The following is a 21144-nucleotide window of genomic DNA, read 5'->3' as shown; positions in this document are numbered from 1 at the left end:
AATAGGCATAATTATGAAAAATCATTCTATTACAAGATGGGTTACCCGTTCCATTCATTTCAAGTAGTTTATCAACCTTTTGATCTCTCTTGAGGTGTTGATACCAAATTTTAAAATTCCTAATCTCAAATTTTAGGTTTTTTTATTTTTTTTTTCTTTGTGTGTGGGCGTTGTTTCCATCTCAAAACTCTAATTATACTCACTACTTGTTTAGTAATTAAAAAGAAAAGGTTTGGAAAAATAAATATTATCCCCATTCAAAAAAAAAAAGAACAATAAATATTAGACTTATTTGGAAATAATATACGTAATCACCATCATTCTATACAAGAAAAAACATGCCAAAGAAAAAGGTAGTCAAAATTGTGGACAAGTATTGCACGATCTATTATTTTCCAAATCAGAAACAACAGACAAACACCAGTTGGTGATCAACGAAAATCTGGAGAAGTTTCGGTCATAAACTCAGAAAACCACACTTACAAGCCTTTTAAAATTAGTTTTTCCGTATAAATTAAAAAATATATATTTATATATATATATATATATATATATACACACACACACACGTATAAACGACGTATAAATGAACAAAGAGACTTGTCGTTGAATCAATAATTTAGAAACCAATTTTGAAAAAGCTAGTGTGTGGTTGAATCAAAATTGTTTATGCTTTTCTCTTTCTTTTTTTTCCACAGCAAAAGGGCGCAATTTTAGGGTTTATGTTTTCAATCATTTATGCAAAAATTATGAGAGTGCCTATCCTTTGAGGTGAAATACAAGATTACTCATCATTTTGTATCTAAAATTTAACAAAATATAAATGAGAGACTATATTTGAGACACTAAAAAGTTCAGAGTTTAAGTTGTCAGTAGAGAAACTAATTCTAAAATTAAAAGTTTAATTTTGGAGAAATAAAAAAAATATAAAAAAAAAAAAAAAAAAAAAAAAAAAAAAAAAAAAAAACAGTTCAGGAACCTCTCAGAAATTTAACTCTAAATTTTATCATTATTTATATAAATGACATGTCTTTACTCGATATATTCTTGTCGTTTTAGAAATAAAAACACAAGCTTGTAGCTCGGTCGTCCATTTTCCTTTGAATAATTAGACATGGCATCGCGGTTTCATTTGTTTAAGCTGTATTTTCACTCATTCCACATCAAACAAACACTAGTGTTTGGAATAATTTTATATGATTTTCCCCTCTTTAACAACCTTAAACTTACATCAGTAGTTGCCATAATTCATGACAAATATTGATGCCCTCCAATCCAATAACGACCGATGTACTCAGTTTTGGTAGCTCACTTGAATTTACTCCCGTCCCTATTCTAGCTAATTTCATTCTTTCCACCTTCGTAATATTGACCACACAACAAGAAGGTAAAGCCTCAGTTTAAACATTACGTGCCACATACACTGGAGAGAATTACGAATAGAACTACCCAGTTAAAAATTCTGTTTTGGAGAAAATAACATTGTTATTTCTTACATCAAATACCACGACTTGAAGCGCAGAGTCAAATCCAAAAACTAAAGGGGTTTTTTTTTTTTTCTTTAAAATGATAAATTTAAACCAAAAGAGTTCCTTCCATCACAGTACAGGCTTTTCCTCGTAGAAGCACTCTCTGGTTTTTCTCATCCAAATGAAGGTTCAAGACTCCTCCTCTTGGTGATGCCTGACGCAATAAACAATAACACGACTTTGCCAAATGTAGATCAAGAGACTATGATTTGTGCATTATAAAGCAGAGATAGAATGATAATGTACTTTATTTTTTTTTCTTTCTCTGTTCTTTTATATATATAGATATATATAAAGAATGATAAAGTACCTGGTATGCAACAAGATCACACTTTCCCAGTTCCTTACTCCAATAAGGTGCCAAGCCACAATGTGCACTCCCACATACAGGATCCTGAAAAACATGCAAAAGAAAAAAAGGGTAACTCAAAATCACAGACAATCCATTAGCTTCCTATTTCACTTGTGTGTTTTTAGTATCTCTTATCATGCTTGTTGATAAACATCACATTCATGTTCTAATTTAAGTGCAGTGCAAATCCATAGTAGATAAATAGATCAGCGGATAATTGACAAGTAGGTCATGATCAAGGGAACATAAGCATGAATGTATGATAAAAACAACCATATGACGAAAATCAGGAGCTTAAAATGAAAGACAAGCTAGTCAATTTACCTCATTGATTCCAAACTTTGGTGCAAAGAACCTGCTGTGAAAATCAAATCCGGACTCCGGTGGAGCGATCCCTGTCACAATTATCCCGCCTCCTGGACATTTTTCTATTGCACCAAAGTCTGGCCTTATTTCTGCAACAGATTTTGCTGATGGGAGCACAACCTGTAAAATATAGAAAAGCTTTGACTTAACATAATATGACCAAAAAAAAAAAAAAAGAAATCCGTTGAAAGACAGAGTATAGAGAAGTTACAATGAGATTCTCTAAATTAGTTGTCTTTCTTATTTTAACCACAGTAGCACCGCCCAAGGCCTTGGAGATCAATGTTTCCTCGGCGGAATTGAATTCGGTGTTTGGATCGGCAGGAAAGTTAAGTTCAATTAAGAAGCCTTTGTGTGCTTCACCATTATGAATATTGGAGCCATCAGCAACCTCATTAACCTCAAGAACTCTTTTAGCAGTTAGAATTCCAGACAGCGTGGCGAATTCAATAATGTCAGAATCTATTTTTCCAGATGTAAATAGAGCATGTGCAGCTGCTACTGTTGCATGCCCACAAAGCTCAACCTGCCAATAAAATGCAAATGGGTATTTGTCTAAAAAGATTTTGCCTATGAGGAACTAATTAAAAGGAAGAATTGGATCTTTGCATTAAATTATCAAATTTCTACTACTATAAAAAGCATGATGATGATGATCAATTGCAAACTATATAGCTAGATGCAAAGGATTAATTACGAAGAAATACATATGAAAACTGAAATCAGAAACTGATATACAACACACTAGTCAAAATTGTAAAAGAAAAGGAACAAATGTCAAAATAGAGAATTCTTTTTATTAAAAAAAATAGAAAATAGTAGTTTTATTGTGAATTTTTAACCAACTAGTCTTACCAAAAAAATTGATTAATTCACAAGAAAAAATGGTTTAGAAGTAAAATTTTGGATTTCTCTTTGTATTGTGTTTGAGTGAAAGAATTACCTCGGCAAGGGGAGTGAACCACCTAAGACGGAACCTAGGAATTACAGAAGACCCATTAGGCGGGTCGTGAGCCTCTGACTCAGTGATTCGACTCACGTAGCACGTCTCGGAGATATTGAACTCAGCAGCCACCGATTGTAGCCATAGATCGTCCCTGTCTTCCTCTAGAAAGCAAACAGCCGCCGGGTTTCCCTTAAACGGTGAGTCGGTGAATGCGTCTACCTGTTTATATATGCAACCAACACAACATCTTTTACTTACGCAACGAACACAACGAATCAACGACAAATACATATATATGTAATATGTGTGTGTATATATATATATATATAGTGAGAGAGAGAGAGAGATAGAGAGAGTACCACAGAGTACTTGACGAGGTTCTTTGCCATGTCTCTGAGAAGTTTGAATAGAGGTTCTTTATCAGAGTCAACGGACGGCTGTGTAGAGTTTGTTCAAGATGTTCATAAATAGGAAATGAGTTAACTTGACTTCTAGTTTCCACCAATTATTATTAACTTTACAACAAGGTGAAATTTATTTATTAAGACCATCGAATCGAATGGAATGTAAATATTAATGATAATTGTATATTTAACATTAAAAGATATAATATAATATGTTAGTTTTATTTTTATTTAATATTAAATATTTTTTTTATAATTATTAAGTTTTAAAAGTTATAAAAATAAACTTTTATTTTTAAAATAATTAAAAAATGTAAAAGTTGTTTTGATTATATAGAAAAGGTAAATATTTTAACCAATAATAATTATATATCAAATTTCGCATATGTTATACTTGATGAGAAATTTGTTACAAAGTATAACATGTGAAAAATTTAGCATAATAAATAGTATTACATCGGAGATGTTCTAAGAATAGGAAAATTGTGTGGGTAGCCTTTTTTAACCACATCTTTTCATAAATGGTAAACTTTTTATTTTACGAAAACAGACGTTTTGTTTACATATGGACCACAGTCAATCAATGATTGACCCACGGTCAATCATGATTGACTGATTCATTATTAATTTATCAATAGTTTATCATTAATAAACATGTAATTTGTTGATTGAAATTGATTAATTAATAATTAATTTTAATTAATTATTAATTAATATTATTAATAATAAAAAATAATCGAGTTAATTAATAATAAACTATGATCAATCATAATTGACTGTTAAGTCAATCAGTGATTGACCGCTGAGTCAATCAATAATTGACCACTAAATTAATAAAAACAATCATTTTTACAATTTTACAAAATTTTGACCATTTATAAAATAAAAAAAAACATCCTTCAAAAAAGCCATGAAATCCCTTAAGAATACTATGAAGACATGTCGGGATGTTCTGTGTTTAATAAAATGAAACGACATGAGATTTGTTCAACGAGACATATCTCTGTCTTTCTAAAATTAAAAGGTAAACAGTACATTCGTCTTAGAAAAAAAAAAAAAGAAAAAAATAGTTTTACTCTAGAAATTTCTGTCGTTTTAATTCGTAAAGCGACATGTACTTTCACTTTAGGAGGGAGCTACATGAAATTTGGTTTCATAAGCAAAAGACGTTTCGAATTTTCATTTGTCAAAAAAAGGGGGAAAAAAACGCGACGAGTAAATTTATCAACTAGCTCATTAGCCAAAAAGAAAAAAAAAACCATAGATATATAGGGGTTGTTCTTTTAAAGTGTAATGAGTGTAATTTTTGAGTTGAATTTGAGTTATAACTTGAGTTGAAGTTAGAAATTGAATAAAGTTAAGTAAAATTGAATAAAGTTAAAACTTAAAAGAACGTGAACTTGAATAAAGTTGAAACTTGAGTTGTCTTTTTTTAAGTTTTATGGACAAAAGAACATGCCCATATTTTTTTTTCTTTTTTGAGGAAAACTAGCTTAATGGTTATTGATATATCATATGCCTTCTATTTTTTCTGGAAAATTGGTGTGTCCTTCAAGAAAAATTTCACATTTAGCTTCATGATCGAAGCTAGCTGTCGTTTAAGGATAAACGTCATATCGTTTTTCTTGGGAGCTTCGCTCAGATATTAATTAATTAACAAATTGACTGTCGTTTCTAATTAAGTTTTATCGTTGTCCATCTAACAAAACACTGCTACACAATACAGGCTTACAACCGGAATTTTGTTGTTGTTTATTTCATTGGACGACTTACTACTTCTAATCTCTAATTTTGTTGTCGTTTATTTTTGAAGTTTTCCTGCTTAAAAACATAAAATATTTGAAAGGACTTCTATGCTGTACTTCAACAGTCCATTTTCCTGTTACAAAGTTTAGGTTTCCTCCACGACATGTCGTCTCCTCAGTTAAATATGTTATTTAAATTATTTTCAATTTCATGGACTTTGAAAAGCAAACTAAGGAATCGTCTCATTCACGGTTTGGTTGTGAAAAAAAAATTAAAATAATTCAAACTAAGAGAGTTCCTTCCATGACAGTAAAGGCTTTTCCGCGTAAAAGCACCCTCTGACTTTGCTCGTCCAAATGAACATTCAACACTCCTCCTCTTGGCGATGCCTGAGCAGATTAAACAATAAACATAATTTATACAAACGTTGGATATCAAAAAAGGGTAAATGAAGAAAATCCTGCGAGGGGAAGAGAGGGGGTTAAAAACAGAAGTACCTGATATGCGACAAAATCGCATTTCCCCAGTTCTTTGCGCCAGTATGATGCCAAGCTACAATGTGCACTTCCTGTAACGGGATCCTGAAAGAGAAGAACACGTGAAAAATAAAGGGTAACTCCTTCATGAATAAGAATTTGTGGCTCTTTTAACTCCTCATTTAAAATAAATAATAATTAAAAAAAAAAAACATTTTAAGTAGCTATCGAATCAATAAACCAAATAACAGCGGAAAATTCCTTTCATCACTTCCCTGCGAGTTCACTTGTCCAATGCAAAATCTTTGATCGTGTGTTTAGTGCACATTTTTGTTTATCATAGTAGAAGGCATCCAAGTAAATGACTATTGGTACTTGGTACAAAACATGCCAACAATAATCCTTGAGGAGTGACCAAAAGAAAGCTCATTACCTCGTTGATTCCAAATTTTGGAGCGAAGAACCTGCTGTAAAAATCAAATCCAGACGCTGGAGGAGCAATCCCTGTCACAATTATACCCTTTCCTGGAAACTTTCCAATTGCATCGAAGTCTGGCCACAAATCTTCAACGGATTTTGCTGATGGGACTACAACCTTGAACAATTCAACAAGAAAAAGTATGTAAGACCGTATCAAAGGCAAGTTTGTTTTAGCACAATGGACAGTTGGAGGAATTACTATGAGGTAATCTAAAGTGGTTGTCCTCTTTATATCAATCACAGGAACACCACCCAAAGCCTTGGAGATCAACGAATCCTCGACAGAATTAAAATCAGTGTTTGGATCAGCGGGAAAGTTCAATTCAATAAAAAAGTCTATTTGTTCTTCATGACCATCAGAACCCTTGTTCTTCGCCGGAACCTTTTCTGCTGTTAAAATTCCAGACAGCGTGTCGAATTCAATAATGTCGGAATCTATTTTCCCGGATGTAAAGAGAGTTTGCGCAGCTGCTATTGTTGCATGTCCGCAGAGCTTAACCTGCCAAAAATTGCAAATTTGCATTTGTCTTTGAGGCTTAAATGACCCTTTAACAATAAAATGAAGTTGCGATGCAAGTGGTTAGTGAAAAGTACGCTATATCCAATCCTTTGAGCTATTAATGTTACAACCCCACATCCACAAGGATAGAGTGTCGTTTAACTAGTTTTTTTTTTTTTTTTTTTTTTTTTTTTAATTGTGTCATCAGTATCAATATCAATATCAATAAAATGAGAAAACGTAATGCAAAAAGAAGAAGAAAAACGGTAACCAGTATTTTCGGTTTACACCCCCCCCCCCAAAGGGAAGGGGGTTTTTTTTTTTTTTTTTTTTTTTTTTTTTTTTTTTTTTTTAAAGAAAAAGAAAACAAAAGTCTTTCTTTACTAGTATGAAACAAATATACATCATGAGAATTTAATCAATCTATAACTACAAGCAAAGATTACTAGGCAAGCAAGCTGAAGACACGAGTAAATAAATTCTGAAACAAGTAACTGGTATGAGTACAAAAAGGGAAAAAAAGGAACAAATTCAAAAAGCAAGAAATCAATGCCCCAAATTAACCAATTTCACCAAAGACCGGGGAAGAAAATTGCAACTATTGTTGCATCATTATCATCATCATTATCATTGTGAATTTTCCCCAGTACACCCAAAATGAGGGATCTTTAAGACAGACCTCAGCAACGGGAGTAAACCACCTAAGACGGAACCTTGGAACGGAAGGCCCATTAGGCGAGTCGCGAGCTTCCGACTCGGCGATTCGAGTCAGATAGCAGGTCTCGGAGATATGGAACTCGGCGGCCACCGATTGCAGCCATTCGTCATCCCTGTCTTCCTCGAGCAAGCATACGGCCGCCTGGTTTCCCTTGAACGGAGAATCGGTGAACGCGTCGACCTATTTGTCGTCAAACTCACCAAGTTAATATTCCTACTTCTATAAGCAACATTCGAACACTAACAGTACGACATAGGAGAGAGAAACCGAGAGAGTACGGGTACGTACCACGGAGTACTTGACGAGCTTCTTTGCCATTTATGAGATGATCCGAAAGAATCTGCAGTTAAGTCAGAGGAACTCCGTGTAGTATAGAGATGAAGAGATAGTGTATGTCAGTATGTGTGTGTACGAGAGTCAACAGCCGCCGCCTGAATTTTTTTTTTTTTTTTTTTTTTTGGTAAAGTTCAATTCAACGACAGTCGTTTCTTTGAAAGAAAATCTTAAGTAAACGACACTGAGTTTTAGTCATACTGTAATTCTGAGTACGCGACATGTCGCGCAGCAGGGAAAGTCGCACACTTGAAATGTTTATATGTCGTTTTGTCATGCAAACGACAACTGACTCCTTAAAAAAGAGGGGGTTTCGTTTAGCTCGTGAACGATAAACGACATGTAATTTCCACGCTTTAGACGATGGTAAATTTTGCAACTTTAACTGCCGTTTGATCGGGAAAACTTCTGAATAGATGACTTTAGAATTGGAAAACATATTAGTCAACAATCAGAACATTTTGAAATGAGGCATATTTATTTAAAAAAAAAAAAAAAAAAAATTTCTATTGCCATGAGAAGGTTTCTTGACAGCCACGAACGACAATAATTTTCTTATCATAATTTCAGCTGTTTTAATCAGATAAAGAACCAGCCAAGATCGCTGGACTTTTTCCAAGTAAAACCCTTAACCTAAAACGTCTTTGAATGTAACTCTCTTGTATTATGTTGTAAAGGAAACAAAAACAATCATAAGATGATGAAAATTCATGCAAAAAAACACTCGGAAATATTTTGCTGAAAATAAAAATGAATTGGACATTGAAATTATTAGTGATTGAGCCTAAACTTCAAATCAACCATCTTTGTTGACTAGAAAGAGACTATAATAAAAATACATAACCATACAACAACGTTTCAAACCTAAACCTACGGGTTAATAAACAAGGTTTATTGAAGACAAACAGCAGGGCAGCCTAATGTATTATTTTATAGAATACATAAATTATCAGCATTCCACTACTTTATTCTATGTAAACACGGAGTGGAAGCTCCTGCCCGAAGGAATTACCAAACACCTTCCTTGGACATTCTTAGGAAATGGGACAGAGTAATACTTGGGATCTCAACACGACTCTTTTTCTTCTTTGTTATTCTGGTTGTCTTCGAAGACTCGGCGTCCTCGGACTGTTTAACCGTCACAGAGGCCAAATTGTAGAACTGCTAACACCACCACATTATTAGATACTGCCAAAAATACTTTCAAGAAGATGAGGTTTCATTTGGATACGGTAATTCTACCTCAGTTTAATTTTCTAGGAGGCTGAACATGTCATCTAGATCAACCGTCCTTTATACCAGTAATGTAAGCATCAAAATACTAGGTTTTTTTTTTCCATGTGATGTTTTTTTAGTAATGTCTTTTTAACTAGTTTGTAATGATATTATGACTCATTATTAACAGCAAATAATCAATAGGAGAATATGAGAGAAAAATTTACCTCACAAACACCATGCAGCAACAATCTATGGAAAGGGTCTTGGACCCGTAGGATGAGAGTTTCCTCTTCTCCACTATCAGTAATGTAAGCCCGTATGCACTCCTGGAAAAGAGAAATTGCATTCTCAATGACACGACAACAGCTAAAAAAGTTTAGTTTAGTTGCAAATAATTTGATGAAAATGTTGGTTGAGATCACTATGGAATGATAATGCTTGTAGTGAATGTGGATATATTTGTTAAACAGGCATACCTCATAGCCCTCAATGAGTTCCAAAAGAGAGCTACGCCGAAGTGCCTCTCTCGTTCGACAATCAACTCTACGCCAAGCGTTCAAGACAGCCATCTTATTGGAATCAACATGATCTTTCCTCTTTGCAGGAGAACTCCTTAGAGCACCCATAATATCTGCCTGCCATAATGATCATAATGAAATTAAGAGTTGAGACAAGTGACCATGTAAATTCCAAAACAAAACATCCAATGTAAAAGCGCAAAACATGTACATATTATAGGTAACAATCAATAACTTCAGGGAATATTTGCATTCTAAATGATATATATACTCAGCACTATATGCAAATCAAGTCCTAACAGCCATGATCAGAACAGAAGAGATCGGCGAGTAAGCGGATCAAAATACCTCTCTGTCCATGTCTATGTTCCTAAATTTGTCCCACTCCCCCCCATTAGTCATGGCAAATGGCGAGGGTGGCACATCATCGCCTGTAAAATCAAAACCAAAATGGAAAATTAAAACCAAAATGGAAAATTAAAAACACATGTCAAAGATCTAGAAGAAATAACAACCAACTATAAAGAGAACGCTGCAAAGTGGATTATGTATGAGCTCAATCCAGCCCATATATCATATAAGATTACATAACTTGAGTCATAACAAATATTGGCCAATTGGGTATTTCTTTAAGTCATGAATTACCCCAAGGTGGTGGAGCAAATAGGCCTCTAATTTCTTCTGCATTCAAACGAGGAACTAGTTCCATCAAAAGGCGATCGTTTAACCACCTACGTGACCGCCTGTTGCTGACCTACCAAAGAAAAGAGGAAATAGTCAATACTTTTAAAAGAATGCATTGCATAATTATCAAAAGGAAAGAGATAAAAAACAGAAGCAATCTCGAATAACAAAGTACAAACAAGTACTTGTTGAAACTATTACAAAGATCAGTATGTATTATTTAAACCACCTAAGACCCACAAATCGCAAATGCAAGTTATGTATCAAATACCAACAAGAAAGATCACAAATTATAGTTAAAAAAAGCTTCCTTGGTTTTCTAAGGTGTCCAAAATTTCCAGACGTTGACTAACATTGCCCACATTAGCACAACCCAAATTCAGTTCTATATTAGTTATCTAAAAAAAAAATAAACAAAAACCGAGTGATACCTTTCCAGCCAAGCTCTCGAGAAACTCTATCTTTTTCTCAATTGACAAGTCAAGGGATTTTGCATTGTCTCCTGGCAAAACCCCGAAAACAAAATGAAAAACTTTTTGAATACTATTTTTCTAATAGCAGCATCAAAGTTGTAAAAAATAAAATAAAATCAAAGCTGAAATGAATTTCAGAATCCAAGTTAATACCGAAACCGAGAAAGTAAAGGCAAATCCAATAAGATCTCAAAGCTTCCCAAGTCCACGATCAACAAAAGGGCAATAAAGCTTGAAACTTTAATTAATTTTCTCCCAGTAACAAGAGAGAAATCTATTGTACGAGCAAAATTAATAGAGATTCTAGTAAAAGTACCCTTTCGAGGATCAAGAAAAGGAGAAGAGAGAAAAAGGTCTTCTTCCCTCTGAAGAACATCAGGAGTCGCCATGATTGAGAGGAAAATAGCTAGATCTGATTCTTTCTGTGCTCGAGTGTTCGACGAAAGTCCGAAATGAAGACCTGAAGCCAAAATCTAACGCCAAACACCGCCTAATAAGAGAAAGAAACCAGAACAAAGAAGAATATACTCTAGTGCGATGCAAATTAAAGGTCAGTTTTTAAGCAAATAAATAAAGAAAAAATAAATATTACTTTATCCTGTATGTAGTGACGTATGCACGGTGGGCCATGCCGTGATGATCACTCAATGACGAGATTGTGACACGTGGAAGAGTTGGCCCACGCTCATCTTTTGCACTTTTTTATTTTTGTTTTATTTTATTTTTATCTGCAACAATTTTGCTCCATAATATAATAAAATAAAATAAACGCTGCATAACTGATAAATATTGTAGAAAAACAATAATTACTGATTTTCAATTATAGGGGGAGTAATACCATTTTTATCAAAAATAATATTAATGAACGTTTAATTCATAAATTTAAAATTATTTTTAATTTATTTATATTTTTTATAAAAAAATATTGTAAAAAAAATAAATTATAATCTAAATTACGACACAATCCACGACTAAAGAAAAAAAACCCCTGTAACTAAACAAACTAGCTGCGCGTCTCTTATCATCTTTTCTAGCAAAGAAAAAAAAAGATTTAGTTATCATTCAGTTAAAAAATTTGAAAATCAGTAATTATTTTTTTCCAAAAAGTAATTAGACAAACACAAAAAATTGTGACACCTGTATTTATTAAAAACTGTCTTGACTGTTTAAATACATATATATTAAAACATTAATGTCCACTGTATTTTTTTTCTTCTGATTCTAGAAAATGTCAGCTAACACAGAGCACTATATATTTTTTTTTTTGGAGAATTATCATAAATAATTTAACTTTAATGAATATATAAAACTACGAACTTCGCCAAATTTATTAGCCTCTTTTATTTTATTTTTTCTTTTTCCGAATAATAGGTTACCCATTGCCCAAGGAACGCCGTCGTCCACTTGAAACAACCACAGGGGTATTATGGACTTTTCAAATCATCGTCTCTCTCCTCCACTTCCTCTGAGCGTCGGCATTACGAGTACGACTATAATACGCATGCGCGCTCCTACTTCACTCGCACCACTCTCTCTCTCTCTCTCTCTCTCGTCGGATTCTGGTCTTGTCTTCCTCGCAAATGAAACCCTAGAATCTCCGAAGCTCGTCGTCTCCACAGCACTATCCTCACTTTCTCAGTAACAGTAGTAAATGCTAAATCTTCTCTCTCTCTCTCTCTTTAATTCCATTTTCAACGGAATAAGTTGTTAACCCATTTATTCATTACTATTTGTTTGTTCTGATTATGGCGTATCATGATTATGGTGAAACATGACTCATGAGTTGCTTGTAGTTGCTATTTGTTGTTCCATTACTTCGGATTTTTTTTTTTTTTTTTTTTTGCCGCAAGTTATATAGATACAATACAAACACAGTTTTTACAGGTATGGGTTTTTTTGGAACAATTGTACGCTCATTTTCTTTAGTTTTAGCAACCAAATAAGAAACCATTTCTAATGTAGTTGACATCATTTTTCTTTTGTCTGTGACTAGTTAGAGTTGAAGAAGTTTTTGGTGTGACTATAATTATGGAGGGGCAAAGCAGTAGCCATAACAATCCTATGCAAGTGATGCCATTTAATGTCGGCAATGATGTTTCTCATGTGGGTGAGGATGTTCAAAGCCAACGCATTCTCATGGCATCTGGAAGGAATTGGGGCCATAATGATATTTCTGTGAATGTACCTTGGTGGATTAATCAACCCCAAGAAGCGTCTCACAACTATGTCAAGTTTCTAGCAGAGAGCTCTGCATTTCTTCAGATGAATAATAATAATAATCCTTCTGAGGATATGATGATGTTGGAGAGCCTCTCCTTACCTGTTAGTGGGACATATGCTGTTTCTGGGGTCTCTGATTTCCAAATAGATATGTCTTACAACCACCTGGGACAGGCTTGTGACTCTACTAGATCTACTGAAATTGATGCTTGGCAGGTAAAGGATGATACTACTGACTACCATGAATGAAATTAGATTGTCTGTTCTTTTGTTGCGGTTAAGAGATTCGATAGAAGCTATGCAAGTATTTGGTTAGATTAATTTGTTCTGCGTCTCTCGAAATGTATGTAGTATTTCAAAATGTTGATAATTCTTGGCACTTTATCTAAGCAGTCAAGACTTCTGATGCCGCACAATGAAAATACGGACATCAAATTCACAAGTGCTCAACATCAGATCCATGCTCAAGTAAATTCTCTCAATTTGGTTTTTGACTTGCATATTCAACTCATGAGATTGTCGCCTCAACATATTCATTTCAATTTACATGTTCATAGTCATTCAACTTTAGTTTTGTCCCCTTTTTTAAAAAACATTTTTCACAAGGAAACCAAAATAAATAATAGGGTCGCTACAACTTTCTCGATATATATACATTCCTTGTTCTCATATGCGTTGATTCTGGCAACAGGATCATGCTTACTGGACGCAAATCTCAAATGGGGACAGCTATAATAACGTTTCTCGAGCTGATATTCCAAGAACTGCAAGAGTTGCTTCACCTAAGTCTCTGTCCCAACCCCATTCCTGTGCATCAAAACCAAAAACCAACACAACTGATCGTGTAAGCCAAATGCCTTGGTAGAAACTACTATTTGACATGCTTATGACACTGCCTCCATAACTGAAGTGGTCAAGATTTGGATCACGTATACATCAATTGCAAACAGATATTTCCACCATTTATCGGTTTGTTTAGCAAAACAAAATTTAACAAGTTATTATGGTTGGATAGTCCTACACAGTTTCTTGCACGGATGTTGGTTACTTAACTAAGTGTTTTCTAAAGCAGCAACGCAGGATGCGAATCTCTGACAGACTTAGCTCATTGCAAGAACTGCTCCCAAGTTCTGTGGAGGTAGTAAATCTACATGTAAAGTTTAGATGTGTAGCAATTCAATTTGAAGACTAGTCCTTGAACCTTTCCCGAAATGCCTTTTGATATTTTGTGGTCTTTGATTTTCCCTTATCTGATGTATGTACCTCCTATATCATGGGAGTCCGCTGTACATTTGAATCCAATAATATTATGTTGCGATCAGTTTTTGTTTTTTTCATTTTTCATTTTTCATTTTTTTCATTTTTCAGGGCTGTCAACTATCTATACTGGATGATGTCATTGACCATGTCAAAAGTTTGCAGCTACAAATAAAGGTGGGCCTTCCCTTTTTTTTTTTCCTTCTCTTTCCTTCTTGCTTTTTGGGTTCAGAGACATCCTTGTAAATACCAACATCCTCCATTGGCAGCTTTACTTGTTAAAATCCTATGTTTCATAGCAGTGCAATTGAAATTTAATTAATCAACAAAAAATAAAAGAGTGAAATTTAGACTTGATTTGGAAGTTTTTTATCCGTCCATTTGGAATTATAGTGGTACGTATTTGTGTTCAGGAAATCGTTTTATATTTGCAGGATATATGCAGAAGCAGATTGGAAGGTGAATCAGAAACTGAGGCCATCATTTTCCGCGAGGTGCTTTTGAATACCCTGCAAACGAGACTTTTTTTTTTCTTTTCTTTTTTGGGATCAAACTAAATCGTCTTTGGGAAAGTTTATAATTGAATTTGTCTTTTTAAAAATTTTCAATTTTTTGTTCTAATTTACAGGGATTTGGTCACTACCTCGGTGAGCAACAGATGTCGAATGAACCTCTTGAAGAGATGATAGGGAAATTGCTGGAGCTAAATCCACTGGATGCTATCCAGCTGCTGGAGATGAAGGGTCTTCTTCTCATGCCCATTGAATTCACAAAAGGATTAGTCTGAGGCTGAGCCACATCTAGGCACACCCACATTTTTATCATCATGCTTCTCTTTTCCTTGGTTTCTTACCAGAAACTTGCATAACAAAGTCTACCAACTCTTTTACACTGATATGAGTTCCCCAATATATTGAGAAAGATAAAAAAATATCCCAGATTTTGTTCTTGTTTTCTCCACAATTTTGCATCTAATTGGCCATGAGGCAGGCATATGGGAAGCAAGTCAAAACTGCTTGCTGCTTTGGCTTGTAGAAATATGCAGACAAACAATGCTTGTCATGCCTAAAAAGGGATAACCTTCAAAAGTGTTATTATTATTTCATCTTTTCTATTTCTATCGCGGAGTTTCTTGCACAACTTTTTTAATTTACTTGAATGGAATTGAAGTCTAGAAGAACACATCAGTGCAAGCATTTTTTACATCAGTCAAGGCAAATAAATTAGGAGATGCCAATCGAAAAGTATGCAATAGAAGATGAAAATTACTATTTCCTTTTTGGATAAATATAAGGTAGATGAACAAAAAAAAAACAAAAAAACAAAACAAAAAAAAGAGGAAGGAGATAGGACTGCTAGATATATACAATCTCTTTTGCTCATTAATTTTCTTTATTTCCTAACTTCGTCCACATCCAAAGCTAAGCAACTGTATGGTGTAAAGAGGTGAAAATAAAGAATTTACATATAAAAGGGGGAAAAAAAAGGAGGGATTATTTCTCCTGAGATTCTTCCAACGTGTCTATTTTGATGATGAGAGGCTTTTGAAGGTCCACGCCCGAATTCGACACAATTGGCAACATCGATGGGGACAAGATGCCTTCTATTTCAGCGTTTTCGGCAAGTGCTTTCTCCAGAGAAGCCTTGGCCAATTTGGTAATGCAAAAGAGTAGAATCACTGAGGCACAAAACAAGAACAAGAAGGACCGAAATTATTGCACGGTAGAGCATGACAAGGAAAAGAAATCCTATGCTTAGTCTCTATGTTGGACAAAAAGTTGGCTTTCTAACAACTGAAACGCTAATCTACTAGGAATGGTCCTGAATAAACAGTTCATAGGCAGACTTGACCAAATTAACAAGCATGCTGATATGAACTAACAACACTATAATTAAAGGAAACTTACTGGATATCCCGAATCCTAATGCTATAAATGCCTGCAACCACAATGAAATACGCGATGACAATCAGATTGAACCTCTATAGTTGAAAGAAACAAAGAGATAGAAATAAAACAAAACCACCACAAAAAAAAAAAAAAAAAAGAGCAAAAGAGAAGTTCGAACTTACCCAATTAGTTGTTGACATCTCGCTCCATCGATGTGCTACATCTGAGAGATCCTTGAGAGTTGTTCCAACATACACTAGGGCAAATGTTATGGGCTGCAGTAAGAAACAGAAGCAATTGTCATCAAAACATATAATTAGCCATGACTCATCATGCAATAAAGGAAGACAATTAGAAAGTATTCAGACGTGTTTTATGATTGACCGAATGGATCATAAACAATGGAGTCAATAAATAAACAAAGAAAAGAAGAATAAAACATCATCTGCCAGTCAATAAGTATATACCATCATCCCTAACCAAGATGCCAGCACATATTCCCCTATCCGAATAGGAGTCACAGACAGGAGGTAGTTCAACATGTTAAATGGAAGCAAAGGAACAAGCCGAAGCAGTAGAACTATCTGTAAGATAAACTCATTTAAATAAGAAAAAATTAATAAAAAACTCGTCCCTCTGCATAGAAGAGATGCATATATATGAGATGCAGCAAAGAAAATAAAAGGGATATTCACCTTTTTATACCTTGTGTTTTGGATTTATTCAAAACTATACTTTCAGTTTTTGATCTCATTAAATGTGTGCCTTCAAATTAGATTTAATACCCAAATTTATACCTTTTCACAGCCAACCATTTTAACCTTGGAAATACCTAAAATACCCTTGAATAAAAAAATAAAAAATAAAAACTAAAAAAACCTTGAACTTACAGTTTTGACTTCAAAAATAAACAAAATACCATTGAAATGGATCTTTTTAGCGTTTTAAATTTTTATTGTTTGTAATGTTGGAAAGTTGTATTTCTTTTCTCTTTTTTTTTGGGATAGTTGTCATTTTAAAGGTTAAAATCAATTATTGACCGAAATGAGGTATAGATTCATATATTAAATCTAATTTAAAGGTATACATTTGATGAGATTAAAAACTGAATGTATACATTTTGAATAAACCTAAAACACAGGGTATAAAAATGTAAATATACCAAAATAAAATGAAGTAAAGTTATTTTTAGATATAATAATTACAACAATAAAATATGAAATCTAAGCTCCCAAATTCAAATATAACTTATGCCTTAAAGCCAGATCTCTGAATTGCAATGGCAACAGCTTGAAACTTCGGATAGTTCTTTAACTTGGAGATAACATATGATCTTCCAATCTGCACCCAAAAAAATAAATAAAAACTAAAGTTAAAGTACTTATTCTAGTTTCTCCCAGTCCAAGACGAATAGAATTAGTTTATTATGATCAATGGTTGAGTTCAAGTATATTGGTAAAAAAGGTATTCTTTTTTGGCTTATATCAAAAGAAAGTGCACCATCCATAAAAACAAGAACTAATAAAACCACAGGTCTACAAGACTCACTGTTCTACCGAGAACAAATGCAGCTGTAGCACCGATTGTTGCACCAATAGAATCGGCAATAAACCCCACAGGCAATCCAAAAAGATAGCCTCCACCAAGCTGGAAGAGAAAAGGAAAAGAAAATTTATATTGGTTTCACTGTCAAAACTACAAAATTAAGTTGATACTACGGTACCATACAGATATAACATACTTATGTTAAAAAAAACTACAAAACTTAAAAAATAATGTGAATGTTCCAGCTCTGAGGCAATCTTAGATGGCTGTAATGAAGGGAAACTCATGATGAAATGATATTAGAGACTAGCCTAAAGCATCAACAGAAACCCTATGTAGCCTACCGTAAGTACTGAAGCTGGAACTGCTAGGATCGTAAGAGGAATGTATGCAATGGCCCTGCAATTTCCAGGAAAGTGAGTTAGAGACATACATGCCTGGAACTCAAAACGGAAGAAAGTGTAAAACACGAGGTAATTGGACCATCGCACAAATTAAGCAAAGCCTCTTTTAACTAAGGGAGGACCTTCCTTACTCATGATCTTATATAGTAATATACAAATTACAAATAAATTAATAGGATAATGCATGAAGATGCAAGGGAGAAACGCTGATATAAAACCACATATATTACTTCTGCAATTGCCAATTAGGAGCAAAATTATTTGGAAACTAACTAAATTCAGGTCATAAAGAATGCTTACAAGACAAGGGGACCCCAAGGTCCAAGATCCTGCTTAACCCATATCAAGAAATCCTTCAATATCTGCATAGAACCATCTTTTTAAGCATCACAAGAAAGTAACTGATAATATTAACGGAATAAAATCAAAAAAATAATTAAAAAAAATCTTCAGGTGACAGAGGGAACCGCAACAGCAAAAGATATATAAACTCATCTAAGTGTTTCCGTCTGAGGAAGGCAGCAAGTAAATTAAGATTACATGCTTTTCTACTATCCTTGAACTAATTTAGGTGCTTTTATCTTTGGCGGTTCAATATTCGAAATTGTGAATACTGTAATTCCTGAGATTCACTCAAAAATGCTTCTTTAACAAAAAAAAAGGCCAGCAGGGAAAATAGTACCACGCAGTAGCATGTCAAAAACTTTCCTAACAGTTTTTCGGAAAAGGAATTTCTGAAAAAAAAGAACCTGGCATTCTAAAAACAAATTACAGCTGAAAATAATACGGATGTGTGTGTGTGTGTGTGTGTAGAAACATATATGAGGTCCTCTATTATATATTTCTGAAGGTTAAAGAGCATCCTCTCATGCGCAATTCACATTCTCTGTCTTTAAATCTCAATTTGATTTCCTTAAAACATGGAAATCTTCCAGCTTCTGCTAATTCTTAAGAATATACAAAGCACGTTCACAATCACAAATACATAAATTCAGCACTACGCAGTGCCATCAATACCGATTCTTGTCACAACAATGAAATACGAAACTAAAGAAGCTCCTCCAACGAATCAAAATCCAACATTTCTTTTAGCATAGAAAAGCATTTTGGGAACAATGAATTGAAAACCTAATTAAAGATAAACATCCGACTACATTTCCAATTCCACATAATCCTATGAATATTTCTTCATTTACATTATATATATATATATATATAGTGTGTGTGTGTGTCTATATATATATATATATATATATATATATAGAGAGAGAGAGAGAGAGAGAGAGATGGACCGGTCGGTGCCTTTTCAATTGGGAGGAAAATGCAGGCGGTGGCAATGGCGGCGAGGAGTAGAAAAAGAAGAGCGAATCTGGAGGCGGAGGAGCAAGTGAGCTTGAGCGCCATTACCGACGACAAGAATCTCCGAGAGCAAGGCCTCAAGTGGCCGTCGTCGTCTTCGTCATCGCCGTAATCACCGATCCAACCTTGCCTCAACGACGACCGTGCCCTCAAACCCTCTGCGTTTGCCAGATTTACCTCCTCTCTCTCTCTTCTTTCTCTCTCTAAATTACTAATGTAAAATTTCTTTTTTCTCTTTTTCTGAGATTAATTAGCATTAGCCACGGCCCACTAATATCGTTGTAAGTCGGCGACTTTTATTCCTGCGTTTTGACTCTGTCGATCTGAAGGGTCGATTTCCAGCCACGTTGAAAATTTGTTGACTGCCATTTTAATCGGACGGTAAATATTTTCACGTTGACTTTACGTTTCTGTTAATTAACTTATACGAGTGTTCATATAAATTTGTGTGCGTCTCCAATGACTCTCCACTCTCCGTCGATGCTGACGTGTTCACTTGACTGGGGAACCCACTTTTCCCGCCTTAAATGGTACCCGACCCAAGCCCAAGCCTGGCGCATTACTCATTTCTGTTTTGAGAACTTTCAGCCCACAAACTAAACCCACTTATTAAAACAGTGGACCCAATCCAAAAGGCACTTGAAGGAGAAAGCCCACGTATAAGTCTGAAAAGCAAATATTACGCTACATAGCATATTTTAAAGAAAGCAATTGAAATATAATATTTTCAAAAATATTTTTGTAAGGCATTTTAATTTCTTTTACTATATTCTTAAACGACTATTAAGATGATGTTATCTGAGGAAATTTAAACTCAAAACAAGTAGACCTCATTTATTTCACTGATTCGAGTTGCTACAGTAAAAAGTTTTCAAAAATAATCACATCTAATTTTTTTACTACAGTAAAAAGCTCTCACATAAATTCGTGTCTCAACTAGAATTAAAAACTTAAATCAACAAACTAAACGGACCCGTAATAACCTACCATTTAAGCTAAATGGACCTGAGTGATTTAAAAAAGAAGAAGGAAGAATTAGAGAAAATACCACTTAAAGAGTTTTTCATTTGATAATTAATACACTTAAATAGTTGGTATCCGAATAATAGTTTTTTTTTTTAAGGGAATAATAGACTTTTTTTTACAAGATTTATGTATAATTTTTTTTGTAAAAACAGTATGTTGAATAACTACAGTTCACAACATACATGTAACCATAAAGGGTACAACAGAATGTAGAGTAAGAAGAATGAAGAGAGTTAAATAGATAGAGAGTAAGAATGATAGATAGGATTGTAGTAATTTTTTATATTGTTTGGTAGGATGGAGGGAAAATTAAAAGGATATATGAAAATTTTTTGTTAAATTACTATATTGTTCATTTAAATTTTTTGTTAATAATTTAATCAGATGGTAAAATAGTCTTTTAAAACTAAAAGTTGATGTATTGCTTGGATCCTTTCATTGATGGAAAGATCCAATTTGGTGGGCTAGAGGACACCCCTCTACCTCTCCTCTCCCTCCAACTAAACAAGAGATTAGACCTCTCCCTCCACTCCTCTTCATCCCTCCATCTCTCTCTCCTAAAATCTTTTAAGAGAATGAGAAATATTAGTGTCACTCTTTTGTCATTATCTACATTTACTGTCTATTATGTGAATTTTATTATCTCATTTTTTATTTAAATAATAATATATATAATGTTAATAAAGTTAAAATACCAAATGA

The 21144-nt window shown here is 33.9% G+C and overlaps 5 protein-coding genes across 9 annotated transcripts; 1 reads left to right on the top strand and 4 right to left on the bottom strand.

Annotated features, from left to right (window-relative positions):
* Positions 1-1560: 1560 nt before the first annotated feature.
* On the bottom strand, positions 1561-3666 carry LOC21407765 (uncharacterized isomerase BH0283). Its single transcript, XM_024161605.1, has 6 exons — positions 3553-3666; positions 3191-3412; positions 2459-2773; positions 2206-2367; positions 1840-1923; positions 1561-1683 (listed from the first exon to the last, which is right to left on the bottom strand). The coding sequence occupies exons 1-6, from the start codon at positions 3580-3582 to the stop codon at positions 1576-1578; spliced, it is 921 nt and encodes a 306-aa protein (XP_024017373.1). The 5' UTR covers positions 3583-3666; the 3' UTR covers positions 1561-1575.
* A 1851-nt stretch (positions 3667-5517) lies between these two features.
* LOC112090399 (uncharacterized isomerase BH0283-like) lies at positions 5518-8534 on the bottom strand. 3 transcript variants are annotated; one of them, XM_024161593.1, is made up of 6 exons: positions 8051-8534; positions 7805-7947; positions 7478-7696; positions 6253-6798; positions 5841-5924; positions 5518-5732 (listed from the first exon to the last, which is right to left on the bottom strand). In XM_024161593.1, the coding sequence occupies exons 2-6, from the start codon at positions 7832-7834 to the stop codon at positions 5625-5627; spliced, it is 987 nt and encodes a 328-aa protein (XP_024017361.1). In that variant the 5' UTR covers positions 7835-7947; positions 8051-8534; the 3' UTR covers positions 5518-5624. The 3 variants fall into 3 exon arrangements, with proteins under 3 accessions (XP_024017361.1, XP_024017362.1, XP_024017360.1); XM_024161594.1 differs by having other exon boundaries at positions 6253-6414; positions 6499-6798; positions 7805-8528; XM_024161592.1 differs by having other exon boundaries at positions 7805-8534.
* Positions 8535-8590: 56 nt separating this feature from the next.
* Positions 8591-11257, bottom strand: LOC21407764. Its single transcript, XM_010092079.2, has 7 exons — positions 11059-11257; positions 10701-10771; positions 10231-10339; positions 9934-10016; positions 9544-9702; positions 9292-9393; positions 8591-9010 (listed from the first exon to the last, which is right to left on the bottom strand). The coding sequence occupies exons 1-7, from the start codon at positions 11129-11131 to the stop codon at positions 8858-8860; spliced, it is 750 nt and encodes a 249-aa protein (XP_010090381.1). The 5' UTR covers positions 11132-11257; the 3' UTR covers positions 8591-8857.
* A 1038-nt stretch (positions 11258-12295) lies between these two features.
* LOC21407763 (transcription factor bHLH66) lies at positions 12296-15259 on the top strand. Of its 3 annotated transcripts, none has more exons than XM_024161641.1 (8): positions 12296-12389; positions 12740-13178; positions 13356-13430; positions 13654-13806; positions 14032-14100; positions 14331-14396; positions 14654-14713; positions 14848-15259. In XM_024161641.1, exons 2-8 carry the CDS (start codon positions 12771-12773, stop codon positions 15004-15006), a joined length of 990 nt encoding a protein of 329 aa, XP_024017409.1. In that variant the 5' UTR covers positions 12296-12389; positions 12740-12770; the 3' UTR covers positions 15007-15259. The 3 variants fall into 3 exon arrangements, with proteins under 3 accessions (XP_024017409.1, XP_010090380.1, XP_024017408.1); XM_010092078.2 differs by having other exon boundaries at positions 12736-13178; positions 14035-14100; XM_024161640.1 differs by having other exon boundaries at positions 12736-13178.
* Positions 15260-15501: 242 nt separating this feature from the next.
* Positions 15502-19643, bottom strand: LOC21407761 (TVP38/TMEM64 family membrane protein slr0305). Its single transcript, XM_024161627.1, has 9 exons — positions 19360-19643; positions 18358-18419; positions 17998-18052; positions 17657-17755; positions 17363-17449; positions 16576-16692; positions 16291-16383; positions 16127-16157; positions 15502-15897 (listed from the first exon to the last, which is right to left on the bottom strand). Exons 1-9 carry the CDS (start codon positions 19459-19461, stop codon positions 15713-15715), a joined length of 831 nt encoding a protein of 276 aa, XP_024017395.1. The 5' UTR covers positions 19462-19643; the 3' UTR covers positions 15502-15712.
* Between the last annotated feature and the right edge of the window lie 1501 nt (positions 19644-21144).

The sequence above is a fragment of the Morus notabilis genome, unplaced genomic scaffold, assembly GCF_000414095.1.
Source record: "Morus notabilis unplaced genomic scaffold, ASM41409v2 Scaffold137, whole genome shotgun sequence".
NCBI lineage: Eukaryota > Viridiplantae > Streptophyta > Magnoliopsida > Rosales > Moraceae > Morus > Morus notabilis.
Note: the sequence above shows the minus strand (reverse complement) of the source record. Positions and strands in the feature narration are given on the sequence as shown.

Bases quoted from the DNA above. Each gene is read 5' to 3' on its own strand.
- LOC21407764 (XM_010092079.2), bottom strand. From the start codon at position 11,131: ATGGCGACTCCTGATGTTCTTCAGAGGGAAGAAGACCTTTTTCTCTCT. The intron at 10,017-10,230 runs GTAATTCATGAC...TTGATTTTACAG, and splicing joins ATTTGCTCCACCACCTTGGG to GCGATGATGTGCCACCCTCG. The intron at 9,703-9,933 runs GTATTTTGATCC...TCATTATGGCAG, and splicing joins ACATAGACATGGACAGAGAG to GCAGATATTATGGGTGCTCT.
- LOC112090399 (XM_024161592.1), bottom strand. From the start codon at position 7,834: ATGGCAAAGAAGCTCGTCAAGTACTCCGTG. The intron at 7,697-7,804 runs GTACGTACCCGT...GACGACAAATAG, and splicing joins AGCTCGTCAAGTACTCCGTG to GTCGACGCGTTCACCGATTC. The intron at 6,799-7,477 runs GTCTGTCTTAAA...AATTTTTGGCAG, and splicing joins GGTTTACTCCCGTTGCTGAG to GTTAAGCTCTGCGGACATGC.
- LOC21407761 (XM_024161627.1), bottom strand. From the start codon at position 19,461: ATGGCGCTCAAGCTCACTTGCTCCTCCGCCTCCAGATTCGCTCTTCTT. The intron at 17,450-17,656 runs GTGAGTCTTGTA...TTTTGGGTGCAG, and splicing joins CATTTGTTCTCGGTAGAACA to ATTGGAAGATCATATGTTAT. The intron at 16,693-17,362 runs GCATAAGTTATA...TTTATCTTACAG, and splicing joins TTCAGAGATCTGGCTTTAAG to ATAGTTCTACTGCTTCGGCT.
- LOC21407763 (XM_024161641.1), top strand. From the start codon at position 12,771: ATGGAGGGGCAAAGCAGTAGCCATAACAATCCTATGCAAGTGATGCCA. The intron at 13,179-13,355 runs GTAAAGGATGAT...TTATCTAAGCAG, and splicing joins CTGAAATTGATGCTTGGCAG to TCAAGACTTCTGATGCCGCA. The intron at 14,101-14,330 runs GTAGTAAATCTA...TTCATTTTTCAG, and splicing joins TGCTCCCAAGTTCTGTGGAG to GGCTGTCAACTATCTATACT.
- LOC21407765 (XM_024161605.1), bottom strand. From the start codon at position 3,582: ATGGCAAAGAACCTCGTCAAGTACTCTGTG. The intron at 2,368-2,458 runs GTAACTTCTCTA...TATATTTTACAG, and splicing joins CTAATTTAGAGAATCTCATT to GTTGTGCTCCCATCAGCAAA. The intron at 1,924-2,205 runs GTAAATTGACTA...CATGTTTTTCAG, and splicing joins CAAAGTTTGGAATCAATGAG to GATCCTGTATGTGGGAGTGC.